The sequence below is a fragment of the Microcebus murinus genome, chromosome 21, assembly GCF_040939455.1.
Source record: "Microcebus murinus isolate Inina chromosome 21, M.murinus_Inina_mat1.0, whole genome shotgun sequence".
In the NCBI taxonomy this organism is placed as follows: Eukaryota; Metazoa; Chordata; class Mammalia; order Primates; family Cheirogaleidae; genus Microcebus; species Microcebus murinus.
In genome coordinates, this window is record NC_134124.1 from 37,330,175 (window position 1) to 37,347,768 (window position 17,594).

The following is a 17,594-nucleotide window of genomic DNA, read 5'->3' on the forward strand; positions in this document are numbered from 1 at the left end:
GGAGTGAGGTGGGGATATTTATGCTTTTTCAAAAAACTAGGTTCAATAAATAAAAATGTGCTTCCCCCAAAGGTACATAGGGCCTGGGGTATGCAATCTTGGAACCTGGTATGTCTGAGATTTCAAAGTGAAGAGAGTCAGTAGATATTATCGCGACTTTTCATCCACCTCATCCCCCTCCTAGGCAAACACTGGCATCCAAACACACATGACAAACACAGGCTCAAACAAATTCACGAACACACATTTGCACTGTTGAGAAAAAGATCGAACCCGAATTTCACCCAGAAAGGAGATTCAAGGGACAAGAACACACAGATTTCAAGTTTCTAAAAGCGCACTGGCATTGTTTTCAATGTGGAAGAGATGGCCACCACTGGTTTAAATTCTCCACTGGGAAGTATTTGGGAGAGAGCAGCTGCTGACCCCTCTGGGGCCCCCTCCGCCCCTTTGACGAGGGGAAGGAACGAGTTATAACAGCGAGGAGTTAAGCGCTTGCCAGTGGCGACAGTCTTCTAAGCGCCAAGTATATATTATTTCCTTTAGCAGGGATGCTACCCCGTGTTTTTCCGTGCTGACTCCTAGAATTGCAAAGTGAGCCCAGTAACAGCGCATAGTAGGCGCTTCAGAAATGTTTCTGCAATGCCCGTCGAAGATTTGAAGGCGTTTTCTGGCGATATGGGGTAGTGGGACTGGCGCGGGGTAGCTTTTAAAGAGGGGTCAAAGAGAGAAGAAATGGGACTCGGCGAACTTCCTCTTTAAATAATCGACCTTAATTACGTCTTGGGCTTTTCAGTTTCGCTGTGATTATAACCCTGGAGGGATAGCCTAATAACAACTCTGCTGACTGCTCCTGTAATTAACTCCTAATTTATTTCAAACAGGGGAAGGAGAAAGGCCAGCCTCCCCCGCGGGAGCCAATGGGAGGCGAGCGGCTGTGGCGTCAGCGCCAGGCCGGGCGCGCATTGGCCGGGCCGCGTCTCCACTTCCCTTGAGGAAAGGCCGGCTCGCCGCGCGCCCCTCCCGCCTCCCCCCAAAAGTTGGAGTCGCCGCTGCCGGGTCGCCAGCGGAGTCGGGCGCCGGGAGCTACGGAGGGCAGAGGAGGCATGGCTTCTCCGTCCAAAGGCAACGACCTGTTTTCGTCGGATGAGGAGGGCCCGGCGGCGGGGGCCGGGCCGGGCCCGGGCCCGGGGGGCGCCGAGGGGGGCGCGGAGGAGCGCCGCGTCAAGGTCTCCAGCCTGCCCTTCAGCGTGGAGGCGCTCATGTCGGACAAGAAGCCGCCCAAGGAGGCGTCCCCGCTGCCGGCCGACGGCGCCTCGGCCGGGGCCACCCTGCGGCCACTGCTGCTGCCCGGACACGGCGCCCGGGAAGCGCACAGCCCCGGGCCGCTGGCCAAGCCCTTCGAGACGGCCTCAGTCAAGTCGGAAAATTCCGAAGATGGGGCGGCGTGGATGCAGGAACCCGGCAGATACTCGCCGCCGCCAAGTGAGTGCGCGCCCGGGCCGGGGCCAGGGGAGCTGGAGGACGCTGGGGGCGGGTGGCCCCGGCTGCGGGCGCCGAGAGTCTGTCTGCGCGCGCCGCTCGCCCGGCAAGCAAGCCTGGCAGCCCCCGAGCCCGGGACCCGGGAGCTAAGCGCGTCGTCCGCATCCAGGGCTCCCTTGGGTAACGTCCGCGCTGTGTGCGTCTGAGATCCCCGCCTATAGGAGTGTTCAACACGGGAGCGAACCCCAACTGTGCTTGCGGGGTCACACTCGATGTCGGCTTCTACGGCCCTGGGTCCTGCGCTCCGGCCGCTTGGCTTCCGGTTTCTCGGTCCACGGGGTCCCTGTATGGGGAGCGAGGGGATCCACTTTAATGAGCACTCGCATGTGTGTCAGACACGGGGTACCTTACCTCCTTTCCGAGCTTATAACCCTGCGAGGTGCGCCCGCATTTTAAAGATGAGTTGACTGGACTTAGCAGACACCGAGTAGAAATCATTTTCTTTCGTGGGTTCCGCGAGTGTCAAATCCGAACCCCACGAAGTGATGGTGGCAGAGACTGACGCGAGGAGGAAATGTCTCCCCGTCGTCCCCGCAGCCAGCACCTCCCCGGCGAGGGTCTGAGCTTCGCCGGGAGCGGGCTGGGGCCAGACGCGCGCGGGCTCTGCTTGGCTTATAGTAATAATTAACAGCATTCCAGCAGGGAATTTACAGAGTGATGCTCATCAGTTCACCAGATCGGATCCTCGCAGAATCCCCAAGGGTGGGCAAAGGCGCGGGCCCTGTGACTGCCCTCCTTTTCAGTCGCGGACGCTGAGAACAGCACTTGGTCGTCCCAGGTCGCCAGCAGCCGCGGGATTAGGCGCAGGGCACCTGGTGTCCAGATCTTGCTCCTCTCCTCCTCCCTGGCCACCTTTGCTCCCTCTCCCGGGATACACCAAGGCCCACACCTGCACCCCACGAGTGAGGCTAAGATTTCTCCTCCCCCTTAGGCATCCATTTTGGGGCCTCAGGTTGTTTTACAGTCTGGAAAAGTCATTCCCTATAGATACCTCTATTTCTGTCTTTCGGCCTTTACGATTTTTCTCCCCCATCACTTCTCCCTGCTCCCCCCTGACCCTTTCTCTACTATCATTCAGCCCACAAGGCTGGAGATGCACAGTATTTTGTGAACAAAACAAGGCCATATATACCCAGGCACCACTGGCTGGCCCCTTTGGCAGTCTCTCTCCACCCTGTTAGAAACTCTCAAAGACTCTAAGGGCCAGGAGATTAAGGACTCAGAGAATTTAAAATCAAGTTTGTACAGTGCTTTACAGCACTTTTCACCATCTTATCTTATCTGATCACCTCTGTAGGGCAGCAGCCAGCCCCTTGTTAACAGATGAGAACATTTCAGTAGAGCTCAGAGGAACTGGCAGTTTGGGCTTGACAAAAAAAAATCAACTTGGGAACATTTAATGATCACCTACCAAGTGGCAGACCTGGCTGGGGCAATTCTAAAATTTAGTACTCAGAACCATATGCTGGGATTGGCGTTACCCATTTCATTGACTGTGAAAAAGAGGCTCAGAAACATTAAGAGATTTAATTTGTTTAACAAATATTGAGTGCCTGTAGATTCCAAGGCCTGGGACAGTGCCCAGCGGTGTACCAAGAATACAGGCCTTTATAGAGTAGTGTCCAGAGGTCAGAAATCCCTGCATCCTTAGGCCTGGAGGTCTGGGAGGACAGTGCCCCACTAGCCTTGTTCACGTCCCTGCCCTGCACTCAAGCTTCCCTGCTCTTGGTAAGGCAGCCTTGGGCCCTGGATGTGACCTTTCCTGGAAAAGAGCTAGAAATTCCAAGAAAAGATTTTATTTTAAAACGTACAAGGTTGTTGGTGCTTTGGGCCTGGAGGTGTTGGCAGGAGCCCTATGGTTGAGCAGTGGGTCCAAGGAGCATCAAGCTTGGAGCCCAGGGCTGGAGGCAACCACCCTTCTGGGCCTGGTTTTGTAATTGGGAGGAAGTAGGATAAATGCTATTTTGCGTTGTATAATGAATGCATCTTTCTTCTGGCTGGTTTAAAACAGGGCAGGGGTTGGGGGGAATTGGGGAGAGGTGCCCTGGGAGGAAGCCTCCTAGCTTCATGGCTTTGACACACGTGTGTGATCCCTGGTGCCTGGATTTCATAATTCAGATGGAACCCGAAGGAGCAGCTGCAGTTACCCTGCCTAGGGACGGAGATGCTTCTAACCCTCAAGTAGAGCCAGGAGCAAGTGTATACATTAGGGGTTTAGTATCTGAGCTGGGACACCTGGGTCCTCCTGAGAGCCAGGCCAGGTTTGGAAAGCGTGAGAATTTTGCAGGTCTCTCAAGGGTCTCTGTTGGCCACTGTTAGTTAATTTGTAAATTAAGAAGTAGGCTCTCCAGCTCTCTGGCTTAAGGATTAGCACATGCAAAAGCATAGACTTCGATGGTCATTTCTTACCCATCTCTTTCCCAGATTTCTCTTCTTTGATTGATGACAGAACCTGCTACCTCTTTATTTTTCAGTAGGTGAAGTGATGGTTAATAATGTGACACCAGGACAAATCTATCTCTCTCTGGAAACGGAGGCCGGGTTGGGACTTGTGCTGTGTCACCCTCAAGTATGAAGTGTAAACTCTTTTTTTGGGCCACCAAAGTAACTAAACAAGAAATTCAACATTCTCCCCATGAGTTTATTGAAGTTAATACTGTGGCTACATTCGGAAAATTAGCATAGCTCATAAAAGCCAGGCGCAGAAAATTAATTGTTTAGTGTTCTATGCCTCAGCTCTACCTCCTCCCCCAAGTCTGGAGGAAAACAAGTTAGTTGATGCTGTGGAAACACAAGGACGCCCAGTCCTATGATCTGCTATAACTGAATCCATTTTAAATGTGTAGTCTGGATGCTGTTGGTATGCCTTTATTTTCCTTTTTATCCCCAACTTCTAAATTTTGTCGACAAACTAATCATTTACACATTTGCCTTAAACCATAGGATGGTAGCGGAGATGACTAAGATGTCATCACGTGCTCTCAATTCGGAGGCAGCATGGTCTCCCCTGACATTTACATTTATGGGCTAGCTAATTTTTCCCTTCGTCTTAGTAAAGTTTATATTACAGAAGCACCCGGCCAAGAAACTTATCCCACATCAGATCTTTAAAACAATGTTCGGGTTTTATAATCTGTAGACTGGATGGAATGACAGCTGTGGGGTTGTTTACTGCCTGGGACTGCCCCCAAGTCCAAAGATGCTATTAATTTACCACAGACCTTATCTGCATGATTATCCTTCATAAGTATTCTGACACAACCCAGTTTTTCCTCGTTCAGAGAGGGAACCAAGGGGAATGGCTATTCCAATTGCTAAGACCCTCTTCATTCTCCTTCTCCCTTGTGATTATCTCAGCATCCAAGGAAGGTGAGGATAAACAGGAACTCAGTCTCCTATTTTTAGAGACAACAGAAATTGAGCCCAGGAAAGATGGAGTTTTCTTTTTCTCAGAGAACACTTGACTCCCTCGACTTATGATTTATATTCTATTTCTATTATTGGTAATGCTGTTTTCCATATAGAAAGTTCTGTTACACCATCAGATTCCCCAACTTTTCATGAAAAGACTCCTTTTTTAAAATAAAGCAACTTACCTGTTTCTTCAATATGGTCCTTCTCCATTCCCACCTGCCCCCAAAATAGACATGGTTTTCACAGAGGTATCTTTTTGCACGTGAGCGTAAGCACACGTATAACACACCCCCCCCTTTTTTAACGCTGCCTGATTTCAGTTGAGAGGAAAGGCCTGTGGGGACAAACCTGGAGAGAATGCGGCTTTCTTGCTAATCTGCTCCCCTGTCTGTTCTCTAGGACACATGAGCCCTACCACCTGCACCCTGAGGAAACACAAGACCAATCGGAAGCCGCGTACACCCTTTACCACGTCCCAGCTCCTTGCTCTGGAGCGCAAGTTCCGCCAGAAACAGTACCTCTCCATTGCAGAGCGTGCAGAGTTCTCGAGCTCTCTGAACCTCACAGAGACCCAGGTCAAAATCTGGTTCCAGAACCGAAGGGCCAAGGCGAAAAGACTGCAGGAGGCAGAACTGGAAAAGCTGAAAATGGCTGCAAAACCTATGCTACCCTCCGGCTTCAGTCTCCCTTTCCCCATCAGCTCACCCCTGCAAGCAGCGTCCATATACGGAGCATCCTACCCCTTCCATAGACCTGTGCTTCCCATCCCGCCCGTCGGACTCTATGCCACGCCGGTTGGATATGGCATGTACCACCTATCCTAAGGAAGACCAGATCCACAGACTCCCGTGGTGGATGTTTGTTTCAAAGGGTTCCCTCCCCTCTCCAAGAAGGCAGTACCAGCCCAGTACTTCTGCTCTGCAAACCTTGCATGCACCACCCTAAGCGCTAGGCCGGCAGGGCCACGTGAGATAGTTGAAATTTGTGCTTTAGGTGGAGGCACCAAGCCCTGTTTTCTTGGCATAATCATCCAGATGCCCCTTTCTCCTTTCACGAAGATTGGCTTTGATGGTTTTTACATATAAATATATATAATAAAATATAATACATTTTTATACTGCAGACATAAAAATTCAAATTATTTTGAGAGGCAAAATTTATATTCCTATATATACTTTTTCCTATATATCACCTTCTTAAAAGACTGCTTAAGTCCATTTATTGTATTTTCTTAAAGGGGGAGATAAATTATTTGCAAAATTTGCTAAACTTTGGCGATTTTGATAGGATGATTGACTTCTGCTTATGGAAAAAACTATTAGAATTAGTCATAATGCACAGAAAGTATTAGAAATGGTGAGATTCTTCGAAGTGAAGGGGACACATCAAATTTTCGCATTTTACTTGCATTAAAGAAACCTCATTAGATACTACCATATTTGGCCTTATTCATCCCTCCCCCCACATTGTTAAAGTTTTACCTTTTTGGGGGGGGGGGGTAAAATCAGTAATGCTGGTGAGAAGAATCCTGAGAATGCCTGGGGCGAGGTTGAAAACGGAACACTTCCTAATTCTTCTCAAGACTGTTAACTTCATTTCAGATAATAGGAGGGTAAAAAGTTAAAGCCTGTTGGGAGGAATTGATGGTTTCTGTGAAATACTAGGTATGTCCACCCTCACATGGCAAAGGTAATTTGGGGGTGTGTGGTAATTTCCTGCTTAAAAAAAGAATATCTTGTAACCATTATCTATATGCTAAATATTCTTGAACAATTAATAGATCAGAAAAAAAATGCTTTCTCTGTGTGTGTACCTGTTGTATGTGCTAAACTTATTAGAAAAGTTTATATACTTTTTAACACGTTGGGGGCAGAGGGTAAAACCATGTTTGGCTTGCTAAAAATGGTGTTGTCAAACAGCCCATTTAGCTCCCTGGTATTTCACTTCCTGTCCATCCCTTCCCTCCCTTCAGTGTACTTTTATCCCTTTGAAAGGGTGCCTTGTACAATTTTATATATTTTATTGAAGAGTTATTTCTTATCTCTTATTCTGAATTAAATTAAATGTTTGTTTTATTGCAGAAAACTTTGTTCAAACTCACAATTATTTTAAGAGGTGCTGTCTTAGCTGGGCCTAGCTCAAAAATGCCATCAGATGGGGGTAGGGTCTGGTATTTTTTATTATTTTATTATTATTTAAATGTAAATCAAGAGTTGTGGCCAGATTCAAGCCATGTTAGGGAGGAGGAGTGTTGGTGGTGGCAGGGAGTCAATTAGAAAAAAATACTGAAATACTTTGCGATCAGTGTTCCCTGTGGCAGCTTGTGTCACTCCTGGAAGAGGCGGCATTGCCGGTAGTTTCTCAGAAACACTACAGTGAACGATGAGCTTAAAAGAAGCAGTGAGGCAGAGGGACTGGCCAGAATCTAAGTAGTTTGTAGATAATCAAGGGAAGATCTTGAACTTGAAACATCCCAGCTACCGAAACAACAAACTTAGAGCTGAGGGAAAGGGACCCACAGCCCTCTGCAAGTGTAGACGGTAACTAGACGGCTTCGCTGGGTCGGGGTGCGGGCGAGTGTGGACGCCTGCTGCCCTTTCTGGAGCGAGTCAAATCGCATTCCGTTTACCATTCCTCTGTCCTTCCGGGGAAATGGATCCTCCACCCCAACCAAACCCTTTTACGTTTGAAGGGGGGAGTCCGGCCTCCCTAACTCGGTGGAAACTCGATCTGGGGCCGGTGATGGGTGGGGAGACCGAGAAGGATCTTAAACTCAGATTTCTGTTGCACAAATAAATCCGAAGTGGCTCCCGATGGTATCAATGTCTGGTCTATTTTCGGATGGGAGGCGCTGGTGACCCTGGGCGCAGAGGCAGGAGGGAAGCGAGGGCTTGCAGCGGAAAGCGTACAGCGGGCACGTTAGCGCCTGGCACCTACTGGAGTGGCGCTGCGCCCGCGTCGCCACTGTGCCCGCGCGCACTTTGGAGGTGGGCGCCGGAAACTCCATTTGCCTGTGGGGCCCGGGCTGCCGCGGGTCGCGCACCTTGTCCAAGAGGTTTCACAGCTTCAGCGCGGAGTGGGACCCAAACCGAAGGGGCTACTAGAGGGTGAAGGCTGATAAAGAGACCCAAATCTCCCCAAATGTGCGCCTCCGCCATCCCGCTGAGCCTCTCCGGCTCGAACTCGTAACCCCAGCCCGGAATCCAGCCATATTCATTTAAGGGATGTGTTTTCCAAAAGCCAAAGCCCTTCCCGGTTTCGTCCGCAGCCGCCAAGGTGGGTCCCTAATTAGCCTGTCCACCGAGCTTCCTTCCGGCGCCGCTGGGACCCGCAGCCCCGGGCGATCTCGGCCGGGTGGGGGATCCGGAGACGCGGGCTCCGGGGGAAGGTGCGATTCGGAGTCGATTCGGAGAATCGGGGTGCGTCGCGCGTGGCCGGCGGGGCAGACTGGAATCCCGCTGGTAGACTGCGCACCATCCCCATCGCCCCACTTGCCAACACTTGATGCTGGGAGAGGGGAAAGCTTTGCTCGCGTCCAAACTGATGCACCCGAAGCTAGAGGTGGATGGGGTGACCGAGTTGAGGACCAGGCCAGAGGTCCGCAGGGCCGGGCTGTCGCCCGAGGTTGGGTTCAGCAGTCACTACGGGCCCGGGGGCGGTCAGGCTTGGGGCACGCGGGCGTTGCGTTTGAGAGGCTAGATTGACAGCCTGTGGCGGCAGAAAGACCCTCACTCACCAAGGACCCGCTCAGCTGCGCATTGGAAATGAAAGCCGAAGGTGCCAGCGTGCGGGCTTTGGACATCCCCGCATCCGCTGTCAGAAGCCTGGCACAGAAATCCACCCTCCCTTCCAGACTTTCAACGCTTTCGTCCAGAACTTTTCTAGAGAGACAGCTCTGCTTTTGGAAAGTAGAGAAGAAAGCAGGGGGATCGCATTTATGGAGCCCCTGCAGAGTACAGAACCAGACATTTTGTCGCATATGTTCTTTTAGTTGTCACACACCTTTTGGAGAGGTATTATTGATGTCATATATAGTTGGGGACACTGAGGCACAGAAAGGTTGCTCGCCAAGTTCAGAGAGCTGGTACGTGGGGACAGGGGGCTCGAGGCCTAAGTGTGAGCTGAGGAGGTGGGCGTCGGGTTTATCAAAGGCAGGCCCTGCAGGAGCTGTCTCAGAAACGATGCGGGGCGGGGGAACCCTCCCGGTCCCCAGACCCTGAGAACACAGGTCCGGAGTCTCTCTCTGGCCCCCCTTCCCCATCCCGCATTGCCCTGAGGGGTTTCTGGCTGAGGGTTCCAACTCCCGCGTCGCTTTGGACCTGGGGCTCGGTCCAAGCCCCCTCCCCTCCCCCTCCCAGCCCAGCCCGCGATGGGGGCGGGGGCAGGGCCGCAGGAGGTAGGCGGCGGAGGCCTGGCTGAGAGCGGGCGCTGGCGAAACGTCTGCCTGACCCGACTGAAAAGAGGATCCCTGCCTTTGAGCAGAACCTTGTCTGACCGAATGAAAACTCCCACGGCCATTCTTTGCTATAAAAGCCGCTCATTTGCCACGGGTTGGAGAGGCCATTCCCCACCCCCTCTCCCTCTCCACTGCTGGGTTTGAAATAAGCAGAAACCTCATTTATAAAAGAGCCCACGTCACACACACTCCCTCTCCAAATCGCAGGGCCTGGTTGGCGAGGTTGACTGTGCCTGTTTTCCCCTTCGTGTAAGCAAAGCTGTCCCCCTGCCCCCCAGACGGTGATGCTGCAGGGCTCTTGAACAAATAAAGTGACCTCAGCAAGGAGTGGAAGCCCCCGGTCAACTCCTGGACGCCTATAGCCCCTCTACCACCCCCTGCCACCTCCCACCTCCTCCCTCCTATGAACTAAACAAAAAGCAGTAAAATTACTTTCCAAAATAGCCTGCTCCAAAGCAGCACGGAGTACCAGGCTGCGGGAATCTTGAATCCTGCCCTGATAAGGTTTATAATAATCAAATCCAAACTCCACCACCTCCTTTGACTCCTTCCAGCCTCCTCGGACCCCTCTGCATTTGTTGATGAAAACACTTTGATGTCCTGAGTCCTCCAAACAATTATTATTATAATTTTAAACAACCTGGTATTTTCCATTACTAACGGCTCAGGCTTTGAAGTTACACCTCATAATTTCCTAAATTAAATAAATCATTTTAAGTTTGCACTGGGAGGCTTTTAATAGCAGAGAAAGGAATATCATTATCTTATTGAGACCCAATTGTGGTGGCTCCAGTTTGGCTGTAGCTAGGGGCAAAGTAGGCTCACTCTAACAGACATAGTTTATTAACCTCCCATAACTCTTGAAAGAACATTTTTATATTTTCTTTGATTTCCCCCCTCCCTATCTTGTTTTAAAGCTGTCCCAACCTTTAATTAGTGCCTAATATGAAAAGCATTATTTTTTTAATGCTATGTAATTTACCAGCGGCAACAGGCCAACTTAACAATTGTTTATTAGACTTGGTTTTTCACACAGGGCAAAGAATGCCGCTCCAAACCCAACTTTTCATGGGTGGTTGCACTAATTAATACAGTGTCTGAGGCTCCTAGGGGGTTTTTTAATATTGAAGCCTATGGGGGCGGAAGGGGGTTTTAGAAGTCCAGCTCCTGCCGACGACGTTCTCTCTGATTTCTTTCATGCTGTTTTGATCCTGTCTGTGGAGTCAGCACAGACAGAAACCGCTCCCTGGCTCCGGGGACTGGGGGACCCCGAGGCAACACACCAGGGAACCCCAGCACCTCCACTTGTGATTTAGGTCTGGGCGGGCTTGGGGTGCAGGGAGCCCCCAGCTCACCCTGGCGTAGGTGTGGGCTCCGCTCCTCCAGCCAGGAAGGAGAGGAGTGGTCTGCTGCTCGGCTTGGGAAGGAGCCGGGCTCTGGGGGCAAATGCCAGGTCTCCCAGGCGCCCGGCACTTGGCTCTGGGCACAGACTTTGCGGGGACCGAGGCAGGGGCGGGAGGGTGCAGGGGAGAGGCTGGGGGACCAGGCCAGCGTCTTCCTGTCTTTGCTTTCCTCTGACTTTCCTGTTCCGTCTTCCTCATCCTTTGTCCCTCGCTTCCCTTTCTCATCTTTTGCCCCCTTCCCTCCTTTCCTTCCCTTTTTTCTGTCTCTCCTTTATTACGTCTCCCCTCCTTTTATTCTTCTTCTGTCTGTCCCGCTTTATATCTTTCTAATTTTTTCCTGTCTTCTTACTGTAGACAATTTCTTTTCATGCTCTTTTTAACTCTGTTCCTCCCTTTGCGCCTCCGTCCTGTCTCAATCTTTTTCCGTTTCCTGATTGAGTCTCATTCCCACCTTCTCCTACCCCTCCCTTCTCGTTCTCTTCCATTCGTCCCCGCCGGCGACTGCGCGCGATCGGGGAGCCCAGCCCGCGGGGCGGCCGCGCTCGCCCGGAGCGCTGCGCCGGCCTCCGCGTCTCTCGGGCCCTCCCTCCCGGGCGCACCTGGCACGGGAGCAAGGGAAAGACCCCCGCGCAGGAAGGGGGCACGTCGCCCAGGCTCCCCGTGGAACCGTGGGCGTCGCGGGCGAGAAGGGCAGTGTCCAGGAGCGCGGCCCCTTCCGCCCGGCCCGCCGCCGGCCGCCCGTTTGATGTCGCGGGCCCGGCAGGAATGCGGCCGGGTTATCAATCACCCAGCTGGATCCTGAAGGTCTCGGCCTAATCACATTTAATTGCTCACGGAGGCCCACTCTCGCCCCAGGCCGGCCGCCGCGCTCAATTACTCCCCAAATACCTGCCACCAATAAATGCGGCACACGAGATCGCAGCCGACCGGGCGCCCTCACCCCCACCCCGAGCCCCCATCATTAAACCTACACCTTGACGGCCCGAGGAGCAAGCCAAGCAGATAATAGCAGCCCCTGTTACTGAGCGCTGCCCAACTGCCAAACAGCGCCGCTCTGCGACTCACACCGTCAGCTCGGAGGAGTCTCACCGCCGTCCTGGAGACGGTACTACCATCTCCTTTGGAGCTAAAGGAACCAGGCTTAGATCATTCATTAACGCGCCCGAGGTGGCGGAGAAAGGCAATGGCCCAAATGGGATGAGACCTTGCACCCCCAGGATGCCACAGCCCACGGACGAAAGCACGAAACAATAGTGCCTCCCAGAGGCCAGAGATTTACCTGGGGCCTCGGGCACTAAGGTGTGCTGACCAGCACCTTAAACCAGGTACTTCTTATTTATTCAGTATTCAGGCAGAAACTTATTTGTTCCTTCCACCAACTCTGTGCAGGAGGCACTCTTAGCCCCATTCTTCAGATAAGGACACGGGCCTGCAATGTGATGTGCGCTGGGGGCAGCTCCCCTCAAACTGAGGCCCTGGCCGGTCTCCAGCCTGAATACTCACCACTCAGGGCCGCCCTCCTCCGCCCTCGCAGCATCCTTCACTCTTTTTTCACTCTATACCTTCAAAGCAACCCTGAAATTCAAGAACTACACTTCTCTCATTTTCACAGAGCAGAAAGTAGATTTCAGAGAACAAAGTGCCCAGAGAGGTAGCCACAATGTGGAGATCATGCAGCAGGTGAGCTCAGAGCCCAGAAATCATGTCGGTCCCGCCCAGCTGTTTGCATTATGCTATTCTGCTTCAGCTGAGAGTTTTTGCTTTAAAGGAGAGTGCCTCAGGCCCGGTATGGTGGCTGGTGGTGCATGCCTGTAATTTTAGCACTGTGGGAGGCCAAGGCAGGAGGATTGCTTGAGGTCAGGAATTGCAGACTAGCTTGGGCAATAACAAGACCCTGTCAATACAAAAAATACAAAAATTATTCAGGCCTAGTGGTGTGCTTGGGAGGCTGAGGCAGGAGGATTGCTGGAGCCCAGGAGTCTGAGGTTGCAGTGAGCTAGGCTGACACCACTGCACTCTAGTCTGGTCAACAGAGCAAGACCCTGTCTCAAAAAAAGAGAGAGAGAGAGAGAGTGTATCATGTCTATATTTTATGTGGTTGGCCATTCATGAGGAGATAATAATTATACATCTAAACAAAGATGAAGGGGTGAGTGCTATGGAAAGTCAGCCTTTGACGTCCTTTATTCATACCCTTTCTTAATCCTTTGTATTTATGTTTAAAATATATTCCAGTGTCCAAAATACTCTCATATTCAGGATCTCGTGTGGCCCTTAAGGCAATAGGTGGGGTATTATTATTATTATCCTCAAAGAAAATAAAAAGGGTGCCCAGAGAGGTGAGGTGACTTGCCTAACTAAGGTGACACAGCAAGAAAGCAGCCACGCTTGGCAGCAAGCTATGTGGAATCCTTCTACCTAGACGATGTGAAGTCCTCAGTAGACTACAGGTCTGTCTGGGTTTTTTTTTTTTTTTGGACCCAAACAATTGTACATATTTCTGAAAGGGGTTTCTGGGTTGCAGGGCCTGATATAAAAAGAGCTATTTAGTAGCAAAACTTTGCCTATTTTTATTTCAATGCTGAGAATGCTTGATGATGGAAAAACTGACTTTGTAAAGAAATTGCATCTAAGACGTTAAAGTGCCTCTCAAAATCCCATCACAGAAAATTACCTGAAAGGCAGTGTTGATGGATGAGGCCGTTATTGATGTGAAATTGGCCAATTTAAGGAAAGTCTGAAGGCTGCAAGTGTTCATCTCCTCTTCCCTCCCACTGCATCGGTGGCTGGCCCCGGCTAGTCTTTCCGGTTGGATTTCTCTTTGTTTGGCAGTGGGAACAGAGAGAAGCCAAAAAGACAACGTAGAAAATCCCAGGGGTGGGTGTGGGGAATATGATCTCGCACTTGAGAATTCCAGGAAAGCAACTGGGCAGTGAAGTCATCCTGAATGGATGTGGGGTGGGGGCGGGGCAACGTCCTCCCTGGGAGCCCGCAGCGTGATGTGGCCACTGCCTTTGGGACTGGACGTGCAGATCTAAATTGTTTCTAGGTTAGGGGCATCTGTGCCTGGAAAGATACCACTAAGCCACATCTCACTTTGATGAGAAGATAAAACTTTTTTTGTTTTTTCCCCCTTGCAAATAGCAGGCAAGTGCCAAGAAAATTAGGCCTTAAGGGGAAAGACTTCTAGTGCCTGGGACAGATGAAATCTTTTGTCAGGGGCAATATTATCCAAATTTTCTTCCACATGCAATTCCTAAGTCTGGGACTCAGAAAGCCCCCATCCCCCACCGTGCTTTTTAAAACAAGATAAATAAAATGAATATGTAATGATTCTTTGGGATTCAAAATGACAGTATTGACAACATACAAACTCAACCTTCCTTTTTCCTTCAATTGGCAGCAAGTTAAGACTTCTTTTTGCTGAGTCTCAGCACATGCCAATGATCCTAAACATTGAGCCTATGATGCCCCAAGACTTTTCCGAAATTCTCCAAAAATAATTATTAAAATTCACTACAACTAAGGAGAAAAAGATATGTTCTTCATCTTTTTTGATAATAATGAATTAAATGAGCTTCTGCCGAGAGTCTTTGCTTTAAAAGACAGTGCATGAAGTCTTTTAAAGACATTCCTGTGTGCCAGGTAGTGGATGGAAACTTTACATAATTTCACTGTGACCCACTCTGCAGCACAGCCATGCATCATCTCCATTTGACAGTCAAGAAGACTGAGACCTGGGAGATTATGTGACTTGTCCGTGGTCTCACAGCTGGTAAGGGTCAGAGCTGCTAGGACTCGAGCTGTTAGACTCCAAAGGAACATGCTCCCCAAACTGCTGTTCTAGAGCATTCACTGTTTTGAGTTTGTGACCTACATGGGCAGAAGCCAGCATCAAAGAGATAACCTTTGGGTTCATTGGGCTTCTGAATTAATTTAAAATAGAAGTTGTCGCCTGAGGAAAAATGACATTTCAGACTAATATCTTTTTTTTTTTTTTTTTTTTGAGACAGAGTCTCACTTTGTTGCCCAGGCTAGAGTGAGTGCCGTGGCGTCCTAGCTCACAGCAACCTCAAACTCCTGGGCTCGAGTGATCCTTCTGCCTCAGCCTCCCGGGTAGCTGGGACTACAGGCATGCGCCACCATGCCCGGCTAATTTTTTCTATATATATCAGTTGGCCAATTAATTTCTTTCTATTTATAGTAGAGACGGGGTCTCGCTCTTGCTCAGGCTGGTTTTGAACTCCTGACCTTGAGCAATCCGCCCGCCTCGGCCTCCCAAGAGCTAGGATTACAGGCGTGAGCCACAGCGCCCGGCCTGGACTAATATCTTGAATCAGGAGCAGAATAACACTGAAGGGCAACTAACTATAGTATAGAATCTTGAGCAGAAGGGAATTTTATGATCATATTATGTAAAAGAGTGAAAGTGACTTGCCCAAAGTCACAGAGCAATTGTGTGGAAAAGCAATATTACACAAGTGGTGGGAGGGAAGCCACATTTCTAGTTCAGTTCAGCTGAGCTGAGCTCCAACAGGCTCTGGAAATTTGACTTCTGAGCAACCCGAAATCCAGGCCTTCAACACTCTAAATGTTAGCAGCTCACTAAGAGAGGCAGCTGGGTCCGGGCTGGGCTTTCGTTCTCAATAATATCCATCCCTTCCTTATAGCTATTCCATGTTAAAAGCATATGTGTAGTACATTATTGGATTTGATCAAATATTTAGTATTTTCCCAAGCTCAGAAAGTGAGTAAGAGCATTTTTTAGAAAACATTGCTATTTTTATTAATCTTTTAACATGCCAGCTTGATAAAAATAGTATGCCTGCTAGGCAACAAGGCAAATCTCCAACTCTATCCCACTCTCTTCCAAAGAGATTGCTCTGGCTATGCCTCTTCTTTTATTTTTGGTGCTTTCACGAAAGAGCACCAAATGAAATACCTAAGTAACTGAATTCAAGGTCAAAGTAGCCAGTGATGTCTCTCTAAGCCTCACGTTAGCAACCATAAACCAAGGCAGGGATTGGGGAGGTGCTGGGCAGGGGTGGGGGGAGACAGGAAGGCTGAGAGGACAAAGTTTTGTTCTGTCTGGTTCTCAACTGTATCCCTAGTGCTTGGAGCCATGTGTGGCTCACGGTAGGTGCTTGGTGAGCACAGAGCCTGTTGAATAATGAAGGTGAATGTTTCAACAATTGACATAATAGTTCTGGGAAAATTTGGGGGCTCCAGCCTTGGCTGATTTTTGAAAGTTGTAGAAAAGGTGTGAGTTTGCCACAAGTTCAAACTTTTAAAAAGTTGATTTGGTTCACAAGACAATAAAAATGATTTGCCTTTGGCAAGATGGGCCAGGTAGTGCTATCAAGCCAGTTATAAAAAAATTCTTGATTCAGTTCACATATCTGATGACTAGTCACAGATGAATATTAAAGAAACTTTCATAACCTCAACTGGTGGGTTAGCCAGACTATATAGAGCCAGCTCTACTTGTCCTTATATTTCATGAGCAAAAACTGTTTAAAATATGGCATTACAGGAAACCCTACTGAGTTACAAAATTGTGTAAGTGGATGCAGAATACTTCTTTAGAGTTCTTTTTTGCCTTTTTTTTTTTTACAGTGTGGTCCAGTGATTAATTGATGCACTGACAGGGTGCAAGGGGAGAGAGTTCTGACTCTAACTTGCAGCTACTTTGGAAGGAAAGGGGGATCGCCAGAAATTTTTTTTTTTTATTTACTGTCTTAAAGCCCTCAGTTTTCTTTTCTGTGATATGGGACTCATGGTCTCTCCTGCACCCCTCAGATGTACACTCAGAGACGTAATTAACACAAAGTTAACATTTCCTGCCGCCTTGACACCAGAGATAGGGCTTTAAAGCAAAAGAACACTTCTAGGAATTAGGTGGGAAATTAAAAAGTTGGAATTTCAGAATAAAAGGTGTCATCCCTGCTAGCTTGACCTGTGCTCAGCTCTAAGTATCTTTAGGGATTTAGGGAACCGTATCTTTTTTGAGGACATAGCAGCCCAGGTCACAGGGCTCAGATCGGGGGTAAAGCAAACCTTTATGAAATTTACCTTGGTTTTCAAGGTAATTGTGAAGAAACCTGATCATTTCACGCGTTATTAATTCAAAGATTGTAAAAATCTCCCCCAAAGTCTGACAGTCTCCCAACACTTATCAGAACCCAGATTTCTAAGCCCAGGGCCAGAATGAGGGCTCACATTTCTAGGCCTTCATCACTTTTCAGAAATATACAGCAGGCCATTTGCTGGTGGGTTATGAAATATGATCGTAAATTAAAACTAAATGACTCACGTAAAATAAGTGGACAAAGAGTACTTTGTGATGCCGAGGGCTCCAGTTTGATTGTGTTAGTTCATTTATTTGGGTATTTAGAGCATTTCAGAAAGCCAGGTAACTCCATCTGCTCTGAGTTGGCATGTGGGACTATCACTGCATAGCTTTGCCCCAGAGCCCCTTGCAGAAACAATCAGTAAGACGTGACATTTAGGCACCTCTTTATAGTTTACATACACTATAAAAAAATAAAATGTAGTTCTGTCATTCTGTCACTTACATTATTTTTGCAAGGCAAGTAGCATGAAGTGGAGGAGGAAACAGGCTCACATAGAGGGGGAGGGTGCAAGGTGCTCAGAAGAGGTGGAACTGCGTCAAATAGAAAATTCATGCTAAAGAGACACATGGCTTTTTTTTTTTTTGAGACACAGTCTCACTCTGTAGCCTGGGCTAGAGTGCTGTGGCATCAACCTAGGCCACAGCA

General features: G+C 49.3%; 1 protein-coding gene across 1 annotated transcript; it reads left to right on the forward strand.

The window, feature by feature from the left end:
- The first annotated feature begins 1,035 nt into the window (after positions 1-1,035).
- MSX2 (msh homeobox 2) lies at positions 1,036-7,059 on the forward strand. Its single transcript, XM_012759690.2, has 2 exons — positions 1,036-1,485; positions 5,356-7,059. Exons 1-2 carry the CDS (start codon positions 1,107-1,109, stop codon positions 5,778-5,780), a joined length of 804 nt encoding a protein of 267 aa, XP_012615144.1. The 5' UTR covers positions 1,036-1,106; the 3' UTR covers positions 5,781-7,059.
- The last annotated feature ends 10,535 nt before the right edge of the window (positions 7,060-17,594 follow it).

Coding starts and splice junctions, on each gene's coding strand:
- MSX2 (XM_012759690.2), top strand. CDS start 1,107: ATGGCTTCTCCGTCCAAAGGCAACGACCTGTTTTCGTCGGATGAGGAG. Junction 1,486..5,355: donor CAGATACTCGCCGCCGCCAA/GTGAGTGCGCGC, acceptor TCTGTTCTCTAG/GACACATGAGCCCTACCACC.